Consider the following 18,105-nt stretch of genomic DNA (forward strand, 5'->3'; position numbering starts at 1 on the left):
AATATTTGTGTTTAACACCAATTACTTTAAAAATAAATTAATAAATAAATAGAAGTACTGGTGGTGGTGAAGTCAGGCCTGCTATATAGTGTGGCTTCATTAACAAAAAAAACTGTGCTACGCAAGCTTGCCATTTAACATGATCACTATCCCCAAACCCAAAGACCTTGTAAACATCAGACTGTCACTAGGCAAAATGAGAAATCCATCGTCCCCTGACAAATGGTACTTAATACCTTCGTATTAGACAAACACAGAAACCTGACCTTTGACAACTTGTTTTATTTAACGATCTTCAATTGCTGTCAGTTACCAAAACACAGAAAAGCAACAGCAACACTTGGAAAAAAAATTCAGCTCTATTTGCATCTAACACTTCAATACTCACCTAATAAAATATGCTACCTGAAATTTACACACAAAAATAGTGGTTTTAAATAAAGTTTGTTTGGGGCTAATTAAAAAAAAAATCTGAAATTTTGATAGCTGACTGGTCTTCCCCATTCTCCTACTTGAAAAATGCATAGTTTATTAAGTCCATCAAAATAGACACCCTCTAACAGCACCAATGATTTTGTTAAAGGGTCACACTTTGCCTTTTAATACATGTAGACTACATGAAATTTTTTTCAAAAGTTTTTCTCCTCCATTATTTAATGAAGCAATCACAACAGAAGCTCATTGTGCGATTCTTAACAAAAACAGCACTTCAAATTGTCCAAAACTCTACTAACCAACACCAGGATGCATTCATTCTTCCAAGAACAGACTTTTAAACACGCATGTGCATGCACACACATGCCCCTCCTTGAACCCACAGCTAAATTTGTTCCAGGTTAATGCATTCACTCAATCTCAAGTGGTCAGTGCTAAGAAATACGCACTCTGGTTTCTACCTTGGTCGTGCATATAAAGACAAACATTTTTAAGTTCAGTTTGACTTGACACAATAACCATAATGAATCAAAAGAAAATAAATCAATTCCTTTCCCTGAGCACTGTAGGAGATGTTTAAGATTAGCCAGGTGGTAAACTCCATCTTTATTTTTATCATACTTCCAGATATGAAATACTGTAAAATTTCATTGTTACTTATTATTTGTTCATTCCATAGGAATAGCAATATAAGTAGTATTTAATTTTCTTAACTAGTCATTTCTTCTATCTGTTATTTGGCAAAATCTATCAATACTGACCTCAGAAATTGATTTAATCTTCCCAAACTTTATACCCTTAGATTCTACCTATCACACTATATTCTTCCCTGTTCCAAAGATGTAGTTCTTTAGGAGATAAAGTGGATTAAAGACATATTGAGGATTATAGATTATGCAGTGAGAACAAACACAGGCAAGTATTTCAAACAGCTGACCCTACAGAAAGGAATCACATTCTGTTCTCAAGATGATATACAAAAATAGAAAGCACATTCCACCAGGAAAATATTTACTTAATAATTTATCATTTAAGAACTTCTACTGTACAAATTAAAGTACAAAGACAGCATATTGAAATCAATGTGAAGATATATATGCAATGATTATAATACAGCTTCAATTTCAACTTGTGATTGGTTTTACAAAGTTTATTCTACTCCAGCATGATCACATTTCTGTTTTCCCTGGAAGTCGTACATTTAAAACTGATTCCAATTTTTATGGGTAGGAGAGGCTGAGAAACACAGTATTGCTGAAAAGTCTAGAAATAAAAGCATAAAAATCTCAAAGTATCCAACTGGAATGAAATGCCAGTGAGTTGTAAGAATCAATTTAGTCCAGACATTAATAGCTTCCTTAATGATCTATATGATTAAAATAGCATATAGATAACATCTTCTGAGGATATTAACTAGGGAACTTTGAGTAGCAGTAAAGTCAGAAATAATACAAAGGAACCTATGCAAATTCCTTACATGACCAGAAAATAAGGTGAAATTCAGTTTGGAAAAGCACCAAATAATACGTCTCAGAAAAATAATCCCAAGTATAGGTATTCAGTATGGACAAGAAACCTGGGAAACAACAGTGCAGAAAAACTGCATTAACCACAAATGCAGCACGAGCTCAAGAGATGAGGAGGCATTGTCTATCTAGTCACTGATTCTAGGAATGGGGAGGGGAAGGCTGAATTAATTCTCTTTCACCCATTTGACTCCTTTCCAGAAACAAAGCACACACTGGTGGCCACTCCATTCAACTATCTTTGCTGCAGCTCTGGACATGAGATAGGTCCTGTTTCTCAAGACATTTAAAACTACATGGGCAAAAACATTATCAATTAATGAATGCTTTATCTAAAAAGACCAACTGTAATGAAAAAACAGTCTGTGCTTTATTACTGTACATTATGTCTTGTTGTAGAGCTTTTCTATTATATTCAAAATATCACGGGGTTTTAATACAGAAGTATAATACTTATCCAAAACCAAATAAACATGGAAGTATGATCACTTCCAAACCATTTACTTTTTATTGACCATGAAGTTTTGACACATTTCACTACAAGTGAAGGAACTTTTAAGATGTTGGCTCTCAAATGAATTTGTGCTGTAGCGCAATGCCTGTTCATGCTAAGATCAACTGTGCAAAACAAGGGGAGACCAACGATGCAGCCATGTCAAATGAGGTCACCTCAGGATCTCTACTGAAAGGCATGTCAGCCCTCCTCTCTGCAAAATCCTTGATTGTGAAAGTTTCTGCAACAGGAATGACTGTTCCTTACTAAACAGGAAATAAAAGAAACTTGCTTAGAGATACTTCAAAACCTGCTTCTAGCCACTTCTGTTTCTAGATATAATGGCATTCTTTCATTAAGAGAAAATCCTGAAAACTTAAGAAAAATACTTTTACCTTGCTAATATAAATTAGAATCTCTCCCATTCCCTTCAACTCTCTCAGAGTCAGCTCAGAAGCATATACAAAAATTCTGAGAATGATTTGGGTTTTGTGAATTTTTTTCTTTTGTAGATGGGCTGCTTTGGGGTGGGGATGCCCCCCTCAAGTGTGTTAGTTTGAAGAACCTGTCCAACTTGAGATTTAGAGATACATGAACCAAACTTTAAACTCGGCCCTTCTTGCCCATGAAGCAAGGTGCTCCAAATGCTGTTTGTTGAATTTGACTGTGCACATTATGCATGTGGTAGTTTAGGGACAACTGAAAGAACAGGAAGAGGAACAGACTTGTCCTGAGAAATTCAACACATTTCTTCTATCTTTGAAATTTCCTACTATTAGAAGGAGACAAAAATATTGGGATATTCTGACAAGATCACTGACTCTGAGGTTGTCTTTTCCGTAAAAGAGTGCATTCTTATTATTCTTTATTTGGGTCATTCATTTGCTCTTCCTGAAATTAAGGAAGAATGAGAAATTTCACTCCGTGACCTGAAATTTCACGGTTAATGGGAGGATAGGGTAAACATAATCTCAAGTATTTTGTTCCTTTCTCCTTCCTTGCTAGGACTCCTTTTGACTCATCGCAATGAAATGTCTAGAATTTTTCCAGGAGCCTTTTCACTGCCTAGTTTATGCCTAACCCACAATGTAGATCCCGTTTGCTCATTTCTCTAGTATTAAGGGACTCACTGCAGTTCTTTTTACTTGTGGCTAACAAGATTTAATCTGGCAACTCAGATGATATTCTGAAGCTGTTTACAGCAATGGATGCTTTTTTTGAAATTACGCCATCTAAAATACAGGCTAACAACCACCTTGATACGCTCTCTTCCTTAAAGTACATGTAAAAAGCCCTGCAACCCAACGCTCCCCCACATAGCTAATAGCTCTGCTCCTGTACCTTTGCCATCCAGCACACCCTGAGACAACTGCACCGCTCTTCCAAGAGCCAAAGCCAGATACCAGAACTTTAGCCACAGTCTCCATCACTTGAGACAGACAATACTAGAGCTACTCTTCTCAGAAGGTCTAATAACCACTTCTCTCCATCATACTTCCTAGACTTAAAAACTAGATTGGCTTTTAATCTTTAGTAAAATACCTGTTAAGGTCTAGGTTTTGCCAAAAGCAGTTACAGATTTCTCCTAAAATCCTCTATTAGAAGCAAATCACAGTGGTGGCTATTTTCTCTCTCCTTGCCTTGCCTTTTCACCCCTTTTGCACTTTTTAAAGATGAGCAGAAATTTCAACCCCTGCAGTTTCTTAGCACTGGTAGGAAAGGAGGGTCTGTTTCTTCTAATAATAAGCAGGATGGGGAAGAAAGGAGAAAAAAAAAAAAAAAAACTCAAGAGATTACATGGAGGAGGAAAGACAAGGAAAATTTTTGCATGAATAACATAAAAGGAAGAATGGCTTGTAGTAAGGTCTGATTACTGCAAAAGAAGCAGGATGGAGCTGGCACGCTCTTCACCGGGTGGATCTCCATCCTGACAGGTCTAGTCTTGTCTCCAGAAGTGCAGACAAACAACCACTGTAACACATTGATGAAGCTTAAGAAGATGAACAGATTCTTTTTTTTCTTTATAAATATAACTTATTTTATTACATTGAGATTTTCAATAACCTCTGCAATCCACTCCACATGGAATCCTCTTACATGTATGAGCAAGTTTTATCACCCTCTTGTGGAAAAATATGTGAATTGTATCTGTCAGAGGTTATAGGAAGTAGAAAGTGGGAGTAAGGAAGGCAGTGCTATAGAATAAGCAAAGAAAAAGAAAGGAGAAGTATGGACTGTGTGGAATACAGGGAAAGTAAAGGAGAAGCAAGATGACTAGTAACAGTACCACCTCAACTTCTTCAAAAAGCTATCCCAAAAATGTTATTTGAAAACACCAAAGATAACAAGGTGCCAAATTTACTCTCCCTTGGTAACACTGACAGTATTCAACAAATAAGTTATATTCTCCACAGTGATTCAAGTACTGTCTCAGCTGTAATAACCATCTTTTGCACCTTTGTTTCCACATAGATGGGAAAACATAGTCTCTATAAACAGTTTTGAACAGTTAACCCTGTATGAAGTCAGAAAACACTTATTAGATAGACTTTCTTATTTATAAAGAGGCTGCATATAAATCTATACCCTGACATGGAATGTGAAAGTGGAGAGCATGTGAGCTAAACCTGCACAGAAAACTAATGCAAGTTTATGCCTTCACATTACATCCTACTGGGTAACATAGAAGAAAAATAAGAATATATACTTCCTTTAAAAGCTGTAGTCATCCTTTCCTGAGTTTCTGACTATCCCCAATAACAATTTGTAATATGATACATTTAACTTGCAGTAGACTTCCTTTACAACATGATCCATATGACAATATATTCAAAACCTTGAAAGAAACAAACAAATTTACTGCCACCTAGATTTTAAAACTTGGAAATCCACATTTGGTACAAGCACACACAAAAAAGAAGCCAAGAAAGTTACTAAAATGTTAAATTAAGCTCATGATATACTGCAAACAAGACACAGAAATCCCAAACAACAAAAGGCCAGTTCTGACCAGGTAAATATCACAAACAGGGTGAAAAAATAAAGGGATCTCACACAACTTATCCCTAAAACTTCCTGAAAATCTCCCAAGAATCCCAAAGAAAACTACAGACCACATTCAACATAAACCACATTCATTTATTCTTAATGACACAAAACATTTTTTCTGATGCTCCCCAAAAAGAGTTAGAAACCCATTAAAAATAACAATTCTAACGACAAATCTTCTTAATCTTGTGACAAAAGAATACCTAAAGAAACACTTCCCTATTACAAAAACCACATTTATTCCTAGTCACTATTCACAATGAAAGGGGTAAAATGGATAACTGTGCAACTTACATTTATTTGTTTAATCGAAACCTGTCAGTAAAGTACTTCTCCAGACAAAATACAATTTCAGCTTAACCTTATTCTTCATGGGTACCTGTTTTTTCTGAAGAAAAATTATTGTATCTGAGTACTTGACCATCATCTCCAACTGGGGGATCAAATCCTAAAATTAACACTTTTACCAATATATAACCAGAGCTATATGCTTTTATTCATCATCCCTGAGATACCACTAATGATTTACTTTAGCTTCTGCAAAATACCCATCAAGTAAGGAAGGCTAAGTCTGCGACTGATATTTTGCAGCAGATGCATCTTTTTAAATTCATAATAATCTTCAAAACCAACACGCTAATTATGCACAAACCTTTATAATCATAATAACAAACTGCTTGCATTCACCTCTCTTATAACTTGATCAGTTCTGAAGTCCAACATTAAGTTTCTAGAACAAGCTCTTCAGATCAGGGAACACAAGAAGCTGCTGTTACAGAAGAGCTAGCAATATGTCCAATGATGTTCAACAGACTTTGCAGCAATCTGCTATTCTATTTTTTCTTCTAGAAAACTACCCAGAAAGGGGATCCCTTTCACTTTCTCGCCTTCTGTCCATTTAACCAGGTACACCAACTCTCTTATCCCGTGTTCCTTTTCTGCCCCAGGCTCTTGCAGATGCTGGGGGAAGGACCACACACTTTACATGCAAGGGAAATACCAGGGATAAGAACCTGTCATACAGATTGGAAAGGAAAAAATAGCCATAAAAATTAATAAAGGGAATACATGCAAAATAATTACCCATTTTTATAAAACTGTATTAATAAAAAACATCATAAAACATTAGTTTTAAAATGAAATTACTAAAATACATATATTTTCAAAATTATACACACATCACTTTTGATTATAAAAACCTATTAGTAAAAAACCTTCCATTATTGTAAATCATTATTACTCCTGATTAGAACTGATTCCCCTGTAGCTTAACTTCAAGACTTCGCTCAAAACAATTTGTTCAATCAAGTGCAACAACTAAGGGCATAAAAGTATTTCACACTGGTTCTTTGGACAGCTGCCTTATCTTTTGAAAACGCTCGATCAAGATCCTGATTGTAACTACAGTAATTTTTTCAACTTTTTTTTTTTTTAAACAGAAAAACACACACAGAAGCTACCAACCCTATGTAACAGTTCACTATTTCAGTTCTGCTGAGTCAACTGTTTGAGAGGACACAGGTTCAAGCACATCACTAAACTTAGGAGGAGGCAAAATGTTTTTAACACTCTGGTCTACATTGTGGCCTTGCAGACACTTGTCTCGGCACAGATGAGGGGCAGTGCTCTGTGGTGTGCGCTTGGAAACTTCTCCAAGAAGCTTTGCCACCAGAAAAAACCCTGATGGAACTGCACCTGCAACGAAGACTGACACAACCAGTGAGGTTTCAAACTTAAGATAAGCCCTGCCATATCCTTCTGAAAGAAGACTCTAGTATCTTTCTAACAAATTTTCCTTAACCTTTTATGAAGTAATGTGTGCCCATTTGCTGGTATTTGTGAATTAGACAGTTACTAAGATGACACTGTCCCACCACTAATCCATAAATGCCCAACCCTACCAAAACTCACTCAACTCAGTGACTCCTCTCGTCTGCCACTTCTAAGGATTTTTGCCTGATTGAGCCAAAGAAACAGTAATAACTTGAATGAAAAAACTGTAGGTGAAAGAAAGTTACCCTGAATCTAAAAATAGTTTTCTGTCCTCCTCCTACTCCCCAGAAAGCATAAATGAAAGTGCTCTTTTCTCGGGGAGGCAGTAGCTTAAAATGGATGAACGTGAAAGGTCTGCTTACTTACTGTAAAGCTCTACCAATGAACAGAATTAATATCCCATTGCAAGTACTGAATTTTAAAAACACAAAATTAAGTAAGCTCAAAATCTAAACTTTATATATGACATTCAACATATAACTTCGTTATGGACACAGATATATATTATACACATTTAATATACACAAACACAGGTTTTATAAATACACACATAATTCCAGAGATATGGGAAATTACTGTAGTGAAAGGTACAAGTTCCATATCGTAATCAGTTATAAAGGCAACACTGTACTTCAACAATCATGTATACTATATAGAAATAATTGCATGACTAAACCATAACTTACATTTGTCAAAGGTACTTTGGGAAAGGAACATAAAGGAGGTACTTATTACAGAAACAGGAGGTTCTATTACAGACCTATAGAGTTACACTTGGACACAGAAAGAAAATTGTAGTATTATTAGAGAAATAAATAATACTGGGCAACATATTATAGAGACATACTGTACAAATACAGACTGTAAACAACACAAGTTTCTACACAAGTATAAGCACTCCTGAAGAAAATGATCAAGATTTCAGACTCAATCCTGTGACAAGTACCAAAATACATTTTACACAGTGAATGCAAGTTACTTCACTTTTAAAATAAATTGGAAAGAAAAAAAAAAAAAAAAAAGAGGAGGTGGGAATAATCTTCACTTAACATTTCCAAAAGGTAGACCGAGGAATTCCAGAGGTAAAATAATTACACTGAAGGCTTCAGGTTTAAAAAGAAAGCAAAACAAAACAAAAAAACAAACAAACAACAACCAAAAAAAAAAAAAAAAAAAAAACACAAACAAAACACCTTCAACCTACAGGAAAATCACCATATCTAAAGAAACTTAGAAATAAAGACAACTGAATGGAAACATTAGCAAAACAGGGCTAAGCTGACAGAATTTCTCACCAACTGCAGTTTCACTAAGACACTGTATTCTTTTACTATGAACTTAACTTCAAGTCAGCATTTCTACACATGCCCATCCTCTGCAAGTGCAGCTCTCCAAAACTACATTCCAAATGTGGGAGACAGTAACAAGGGGAGAAATATTCAGAAATACAGAATATAACTAGTATATGGCCCTTTCTAAACACCATCAAACAAATACTTTTTACAAAAAAAAAAACAGAAACTTTTCAGATTTTTGGAAATAATTACTTTACAGTCACCAGATGTTGAAAAAAATAATAAGAAAGTTAAGTATATGTTCAAGAAACAACTGCCAAGAGCACAACAGAAAGTGAATAGATTAATTGCATATGACAGGAAGCTCACACATCTGAAGAAAAAATAATAAATAGGCTAAATCCTTCTCCCTTTTGGGATTGTGGCCCTATTACCAAATCTTACACAGAGATGGCCCATTATGTCCAGATTTATTTCAGCCAGAATGAGCACAGATTTCTTAAAAGTAGTTCCAGGACTGATGCTTGATTCACCATTGATTATGTACGGCACAAACCAAGTTCCAGGATTCCTTCCACACCATGAATTAAGAGTCCTGGGATCTATTTCCAACTATGGAAATAAAGCAAAATTTTGTTTTGAAAAAGTCATAACCTCTATGATCCTAAATTTCTATTTATACATAAGGAGAAAGTATTTAGCATAGGTGTATTATTAACAATTTATTGATACCTGTAAAGTCTTAAAAATTTCACAAATGGAGAGTAGCTCAGAAAAGACAAGCAGCCAAATCCCATGGAAGTCAACAGAAAATAGAAGCTGCATCTTTCTTCTTCTACAACTTAAAGCATAACTATTTCCCATATATACTGTTCTGAAGGCAGTATCCATAAGTCTGAAAAAGCCAGACTTTTTTATGATAAAGGTGATTTAAAAAAAAAAAAAAATTCAAAAAACTATATTTGAAAAAGAAAGTGCACATCTTGCAGTTCTCACTTAGTCAAAAGTCTTTTGGAGTTGGTAGGATTTTTCATTCTTTAGGAACTTCATTTGACCTATAGATAGCATTCATAAGAAAAGCTTATAATAAAACCTGAACTATAGGGCAATGATGATCAAAAGCAAACAGCAAATGAAAAGAGATTTTCCCTTTTTGACTATGCAATGCTCTTTTGTTGCCACTACAGGAACTGTTTAATGCCATGGAAACTATCTGATAAATGTATTAGAAGCTCAATAAATTTCATAATATTGAGGTAGCAAAGCAATTGGTATTGTTGACAGAGAACTTCTGTTCTGCATGCCTATTTTAAGGCAGAAAAATTATCTAAAGATAAAAACTGTACTTTGAGCTGTCTTCCACAAAAATACACAATACTTTTAGAAAACCTGAAAGTAAACTACGCTAATTATATTACATCATTGGAAAATGTGGGAGGATAATAGGAAAACATAGGCACACCTTGAAATTATAAAAATGGGATACATTGATTTAAATTTAACAGTCTTACTTTTGGATGGTTTGTTTTACTTAACATGTATTTTTAATGAGGGCAAGGGGGATAAGGAGAATACTGTGAATTACATGCAAGTATTCTGTCCAACTTCTCAAGATGCTAAAGATGTATTCATAAGGCATATGATCTTTTTAGTCATTTGTATGTATGTTTTCATCCTCTGGACACTCCCCTAACATTACAGATACTGGCAGAAACACAAATGAACTCCCCACTTCCCCTTTTACAGGTAATACTGAAATTGCTCTGTTTTCACATGTCCAGTACTACAATACACTTTTTTCCAACTAACTTATAACACTACACCCCTACCAATCTACCTCTAGAGACTTCTAACTAAAAAGTCTATCTATACAAAAGGAAAGTAAAATAACCCTCCAATAAATAATACTCTCACCCAATGTACACACAACACTATCTTCCTCTGCAGAACAAGCATGATTTGAGGCATGCCACGAACTTGGTTAACAAACTTGGTCTGGGTTTGACTAAGGCAGAGGTGGAAGTACTCATTCCCAGAAACAGGACCTTCCCCAGGACTGCTCTGCCACAAACCAGATATCTAAGGAACCTGACAGCCTTGATGATACCAATAGCCTCTTTAAAAGTAAAGCCAAAATTAAAAGCCACAATGCGCTGAAAGATACACAAGGCAAGAGCATGCAAACATACAAAAATGCACGTGAGATGGAAACATAGGTACAAGTACACATATTGAAAATGCAGGACAGTTATATCACAAGTCCCATATGCACTTCTTGTCTCATTTCTCTACACTTGAAACAAAGGAAAAAAGGCTGGTTTTAAAGTGTTATATTGGACATTAGCCATATTAAAAAGATAACTCCAAATCAAATTTAGTCACAAGGCAACAAATAAAAATATAATTAAATTATCAGAAAAGTTTACTATAGGCAAACAGAGCAGCTTTTTGGCTCGTGGCTATTGAAAGCCTAAACTCGGACCAACAGAGCCTCAGAAGGCACATCCTATTTTCTAAATACATTAAATGTTTGTTTACAAAAAGATACGATACATACACATCTGTTAATAAATAAATAAATACAACAGTAACAAATTCTCTATACTTTTTTTCTGGAATGAGCAATACTGAAAATTCCAGTTCTTATTCCATTTCCTAAATAGCAGATTATCCTTCAGACTTGTACATAGCATCAACACATACTGTCTCTTCTATTTTTCTTTCCCAAAACATTTTTATTACCAAATAAACAACAACACTGACTTATCTATCTGTTTTTCCAATACAGGCATGTATGCTCACAGAAGGCAACAGACTGCATTAAAACACTACCAAAACAAGCCATTTCACTACATGTGACTCTGCCCCTAGGGAAAAGAATGAGAGCAGATAAGATGTGACAGATGTGTAGTCACGTCACTTAATACACTACTGGAAGGTGCTCAAATCATTATGGTGACAGGCATAGTATAAAAACTTGCAAAGAATGGACTAAGTATTTATCTAGTTTTCTGCATACATGATTCTTGTAATCAAAGAAGATACTGAATTCCATAGAAGTGCTGTTTGAAAGAAGGTAACCTGCAAATGTCAGTATATAATATAGTTATAAGAAGTAAGAAAAGGGAGCATAGCATATATGTTTTTGTCAGCAAAGCCCTTCCATCATGAATATGAAATATGTCTAAGGTTGCATTTGAGGTCTGTCCTCTAAAAATTTCCTGTACTGAAATATTTCTGAAGAGGTTTAATTAAACTTTAAATTTACCCAAAACAAGAAGTTTATTAAAATTAGCAACTGTACATCCCCAAACTGATTTCATTATTTCTGAGACTTTAAAAAGCTACTGTGCTGCAATCTCTTCTCTGTTTTGGTTTGAAAGACCCAAACAACAAAGATAAAAGTTAAAATCATATGGTTACTGGCTTGAAGTAATAGGATGAGTCACTTGTTTGAAGAGAAGTATAAACCTAAGAGTTTAAAAAATTAGGACTTTCAGGCAATTGGCTAAGAAAAGTATGAAAAATTCAGGAGAAAATTGTTTCCTGACTTTTCATGTTTAGTAAACCTGAATGTTACAAATGTTAATGTAGGTCAAGAATACTTCCCAACTGTAGCATGATTTTTAACTGCCAGTGTCCCTTCAGCAGGAAGCAATACCACTGCTGTTTCAGATAGATTGTTAGGCCCAAATCTTGCAAATTAATGTGCACAGGTAGATCCCTGTGCCTCTGGGAATCCGCATTAAGTCAAAGAGGGAAAACTAACTCACAGGATCAGATTCTTAACTTGAAGCTGGACCACTGTAACTCATTATGACACTAATCATAAATGTCTCACCAACACTCTCTGCTCCCCATCTGTTTGTTTTATCTTATTACGGTTTTATATCTCAATCCACAGGACTAGCCACAGTAGTCAAATTAAGCACCTGCATATGCCTATGTTTCTGTAAAACCAGGTCCTCAGACAAAGGTAACGTTTTTCTTTTGCTCATGCACATGCCTACATTATTCCCTGAATGGGACTACACAACAGAATGAAATAATTGTAACATCAATTTCTTCATTTACACAAATAGAAATCTCAGTGTTTTCCAGTAATCTAGCCATTTAATCCAAAGGATAAACTCCATTCACCTTCTGAAGTGTAGCAACTAGTATTTTCAAAGAAAATGACCTGCATATCAAAAATGACCTGTAAAAGTATAAAACTGAGCTCTAAAATTATTTTAAAAGAGCATCTGCTTCTTTATCATACTGTCACAAAACAATGAGAAAAATTCATAAAATAATACTCATTGCAGACTACAAAGTCAAATCCACTAGCACCAACAGGCCCTAAACTAAGAAGCACTGAAGGGGGAGAGCTTTTGGGTACAACATCGCTCCAGGCCTCCCACTCTTCTACTCTCCTCTATGATTCCAAGTCAGCCACTGTCAGGCACAATGCAGTGGGGTGAGATGGACCTTCCTTTAGACACAATATGGCCATTTGTGCATTTTGACAGGTATCCCAAAGAAATTCCCATTTTAATGACAACTCCACTAGAACTAATCCTAGAATCTCACTTTTAATTAAGACACACATTAAGGTGTGAGTTTTGTGGGGGGTATTTTTTGCAACTTCTCTCTTCTTATGAAGAAGTGAGGTTAAGATGTAAACCAAGGTGCAATTACACATTTATTACATATTTCAGTAGTCTGACTAACAAATTTTTCACACAGGTAGAGGAAAGAATATACTTGCCCACAAAGCAAAAATGGGACAGACATAATATTAAACTTATTAATCTTGCTACTTTGCAGAATTATCAGTACCAACCATGCTTATTTTCACTACTAGTAGAAAAGTAGAATATCAATTTAAAAAAAATCCACAAAACTAAATAAACTATTTGAGAATTCAGTGTAAGAGAAACACTTCTGAAAGGCAATTCCCCCTTCCTCACCTGACAGACATAATTCTGTGAGGTTCTTTTGGCCCCTAGAATTGTACTGAAATTCACCGACAACTGGGATTTAGGGTAAGCATTCAAGATATTGCAGCAATACTGGCATCCTTTCAAGAGTAGTATGCTGGATCATAATTTTCTTTCCCAAATTAGAGGTTAAATCTGCCAGCAGAAACTCAACCGGAGCTGGGATACTGGAAAGGCTCTCCAAACAGTAGCGTCTTGCCTAAGACCTGACTGGCAGCATCTGTCCTCTCGAGAGGCTGCAGCTCATGGGACCTTTTGACTTCAAGACTCAGCAGCAGCCAGGAACTACCCATGTACAAATGGTATGAGAGCAGGTCCACTCTTCCCACTAATACCTTGCTGTAGAGCATTCAAAATATTCCCATGGGCTGCACTGGGCACCACTGTCCCAGGCTGCAGACCCACACATCAAGGATAGACACTAAAAACCAGTTTCACTCTGCTTACAAGTCAATTCACCCCTATCAAAATTACTGTTCATTTACATCAACTGTTGAGGATTCACAAACTAAATAAAATGCATACACACAGCCTGAGTGCCTTGAAAAGTCAAGTCATGGTACGGGTTAACGTTAGAATTAAAAACTTTAAAAAGTATTGCAAACAATTACCACACCCTCAAGTCACAGATAAAATATTTTGTAGAGCTTAAATACATACATTTCTGGCATGAAACATTTCTCATTGCTGGCAAAATTTCCCTGCAATTTCTGGCAACAGAACACTTTGAGTTTATAAGTTGGCTGTAGAGTAAAACTGTTTTATTTATTAAAAGTCATTCTTGATCTTACCTTTTAGCAGAGGCAGGGGAGTTAACTCGATAGGCTTGCCCTGAGACCTAAACTGGGAGGAGCTTTGTGACCTCTTCTGTCTGGCTTTTCTGACGGACTTCCGAGAAAATCCGTCTACTTTATCCACTGATGGAGGAGTAGTTGGTGCTGAGGACATATCCCTACTGAAGGAAAACAAGTGTTACAAACATATTCCAAATGGATGAAATCGGTAAGGAGTAACCTAAATTTTCCAAAAATCTTCTTTCTGCACCACTCTCCTGCTGACAGCTCACCCAGATAGACTGCTAAGAGAGCTAACCTACCAACATATGTACAAATTGTATGGAATAAACTTAATGGAAGAGTGAAATAATTCCTCTCACTTTTTTATCTGTGTCTCCCATTTGCCAAAAATCCCACAACAGGAAAAAATTCAGACCTAATGCTGACATTATTATGTCAGCAGAACTTCATACACCTGTAGACTTGATACAGGATTATAGCCTTCAACTATATCTTCTTTGGGACAAAGTAATTTCAACTCATTCTGCAAGCAACCCATGCATGCTAAAGAATGGGCACACAAAAAGGTAGAAATGTTTTTTTGGCACTAAAGTCATCCATATGCACAAGACAAAAAAAATAGGACAGAAGAAAAAATCAGTTTATTTGCCACACCTACATACAAGACTTTATAGACATTTTTAAAAGTATAGCAAAAAGTACTGCTATGCTTCACAATTTCACTGACAAATTTTACATATTACTTCTTTATTTGCTATTTTAAAAATACTCAGTTATTTTCTTGTGAGTCTCTTTACACACAGTCATTCCGTGTTCTGGCATTTCTGTAAGAATAGCAGTGTGGTAGCCATACCTATTCTAAGGGCATAAGCCAGACAAGGTTTGCAGGGAGAGGCAGAGCGCCAAAATAGGTTTCTGCAAGCAAAAGTTTGTTTCCCAACTCTATCAGCTGGTCTAAGAAATAAGCATTGCTTCTTCCTATAAAACTTGCACTGGTAGTTCTCCTGTAGCTGATTCCATACTACCAAGAAATACCAAAAGGAAACATTTAAACAGTGAATTAATCCATCCAGCTAGTGCATTTACCAGTCTTGTCCTGTCTGTTAAAAAGGCCCATCATATCTTGGCGAAATACATGAGTAATACTTAAGGGAAACAAGATAGGAGGAATTTAGGCCTACACATTTCAAGCAGCTCTGTGTACAGTTAACTTCACCAGCATGTGCACCTCTACTGAAATCAGGAGAGCTATCTGCATTAATAACACGATCATTAACAACAGCAGCTCTGTTGATTTCAGTACAGCTACACACTCATGCAAAGTTAAGCATCGGCATAAGCATTTGCAGGATCAGGGTCTTAGAACATGTCCTTGGAAAGCATTACTCATCCTCACTGTCTGTTGACTTCAATTACCGAAGTGACTCGTATGCTAAAAGAAGTTGATGCCACAATATAGAGAACACTTTCGAGTACTTATTTTATTAAAATATTTGGTTACTCATATGCTTCATAAATTATTAAATCCATTGAAACAGACCTTATTTGGGTTTGTCTTCTGTAAAAAAGTCTTTAGAAAGTATGATTTATTGCAACAGTGTAAACAAGTTCCAAAAGGTAAGAACTAGCTAACACAAAATTACATATACATGCACTAAATCTATCAAAAATGGAAGTATAAACTCCGTAGGTTCTTTGAGGAAGCATGTGCAACACCCAGAAGCTGAACTGTGCAGCTGGCATTACAATAATGAAAAAACCTTATTCCATCTTCTTGATTTCTCCTGAGGTATTCTTTCACTACCACCTTATGCTTTCCAAATATAATATACTGTCAGCAACACGAACCTGTACTTTAAACTGGTCTTGTTTATTATCTGGGGGGAAAAAAATGCCACCATCACCAGGGCATTCAGGCCCCAGCCAAGATTAGTAAATAAAAAAGTCAGATAAACTGAAATAGAATGGCCTGTACTTCAGCAACCTACTTCTAAGATTTCAACAGTCCGCCAAAAAACATAAAAAGTTACCTGTTACATAAATCAAATTCTGGAAATATCAGCAAAAATATATTCTTAAAACCTGAATTGGTTGGCCCTGTTTCATCTCATCAAAAAGATTCACCTCCCCATCACGTGCATCATTAAAGTGTAACCATTTCTGCAGAAGTGTCTGCATGCTCTCTCAAAATTAAATTAAAAAAAAAAATAAATAACAATAATGGACAGGGACTAAAGTAGATCACTTAAACTGCAGGATCATTGTGTCAGCAAGAAGCTTTACTGACACTTCTCTGCTGTAAATTTAGTAACAGTTTCCCTAACCTGCTTTATAAATTATTAAAATCTAATTCTAATTCAACAAGACTACATCCAGCCTAACAACCTTACAGTAAACACTGATCTTTTTTTTATCTCTCCAAATGAACATTCGCTCCCCTGAATACACTATCGCAGTGAAACACACTGTTTCAACCAACCGGGGGGGGGGGGGGGGGGGGGGGGGTGGGGAGAAGCCCGAGATTATTTATTGTGTGCGAGTGGGAAAGCTGCAAACCCAGCCACTGCTTCTTGTTCATTTCAGCAGGGGATCTTATTCTATTCCCGAAGTATTTGGGTAAATACGAAGCCACGCACATCAGATCTGCTGGCTCCCCGGGGGGGAGGGGGGGGGGGGGTGGTGTAATGCACGGAGAGGCGAGCGGCCGTGAAAATACCGACGGATCTCGGCGGGGAAACGAGCCAGAGGCTCGCCCCGCGCCCGGGGAAGCGGAGGTGGAACGGGCTGCCTCCCGCCTTGCTGCTCTCGGCTGTCATTTCCCGAAGGGAGCCGCGGAGCACCGCGGCTGGAACATGTCCTCCCCGCAGCCCCCCGCGCCTCCTCACCGCCGCCTGGCACCCCCCCCCCCCCCAGCCCCCCCCACCCCCCCGCCGCCTCGGCCCGCCCGCGCCTCCTCCCCGCACCGCCGCCGCCTCGCCGCTCCCCCGCGGGCCGGCCGCGGAGGGATGGAGTTACCTTGACCCTCCTGGTAGAGAAGCCGGAGACGGGAGGGAAGGCGGCGGCGGCGTGAGCCGGGCTTGGCGGAGCGCGGCCGATGCCTGGCGGCGGCGGCGGCCCGAGTGCGATACGCGCCGGTCTCGGTCCCTGCCGCGGCGGCGGCGGCGCAGGAGCCTGTAGGCCTCGGCGGCGTTGGCGGCCTCCCCAGCGCAGGGCGGCGTTGGCGGCGGGTTCAGGAGCGGGCGGCTGCTCGAGCTCCGCTCAGTCCCATGCACTCGGCGCGGCCCGCTGGCTGCGATGGCTGCTGCCTCACATTCCCGGCGGAGCGGCCCTGAGGAGGCTCCGTGCGTGTGTGTGTGTGTGTTTGGTGGGGGGGGGGGGTGGGGGGGTGGGGGGGGTGCGAGGGGAGCCGAGTGCGGGCCGAGCCGAGGGGGAGCGGCGGGCGCGGTGCGGGCGGCCGTGGAAGGGAGAGGGGTGGGGGGGGGTGGGGGGTTAAGGCCGGGCAGGCGGCGCGGCGGTGCTGCGAGGGGAAGGGAAGGGCCTCTTCCGCCGGCGGCCGGCTCAGGTGAGAGGGGGGGTCCCGGTGGGCGTCGGGGTCGCGCTCCGGCTGGCTCCTATTGTCACTCTCAGCGGGCTCCGGCCATGGCACTCACTCACACACACTCACTCACTCACACACAACCGAGCGTGCTGCCACCGCCCCCCCCCCCCACCCCCCCCCCTTCCCCGGGCCCGCGGCCCGCCCCCCGCGCCCGCCCA

General features: G+C 38.4%; 1 protein-coding gene across 3 annotated transcripts in view; it reads right to left on the reverse strand.

Annotated features, from left to right (window-relative positions):
* Positions 1-18,066, reverse strand: part of PPP2R5E (protein phosphatase 2 regulatory subunit B'epsilon) — a 75,597-nt gene extending 57,531 nt beyond the window's left edge. For 2 of the 3 annotated variants that reach the window (XM_042799239.1, XM_042799237.1), the window contains exons 1-2: positions 17,365-18,066; positions 14,344-14,507 (exon numbers count right to left, since the gene is read on the reverse strand). In XM_042799239.1, coding sequence (XP_042655173.1) covers positions 14,344-14,500 — 157 coding nt within the window. In that variant the 5' untranslated portion in view covers positions 14,501-14,507; positions 17,365-18,066. The remainder of the gene's footprint in view (positions 1-14,343; positions 14,508-17,364) is intronic. The other variant, XM_042799238.1, reaches the window with a different exon arrangement.
* Between the last annotated feature and the right edge of the window lie 39 nt (positions 18,067-18,105).

This window comes from Tyto alba, unplaced genomic scaffold (genome assembly GCF_018691265.1).
Source record: "Tyto alba isolate M040663 unplaced genomic scaffold, T.alba_DEE_v4.0 Super-Scaffold_29, whole genome shotgun sequence".
In the NCBI taxonomy this organism is placed as follows: Eukaryota; Metazoa; Chordata; class Aves; order Strigiformes; family Tytonidae; genus Tyto; species Tyto alba.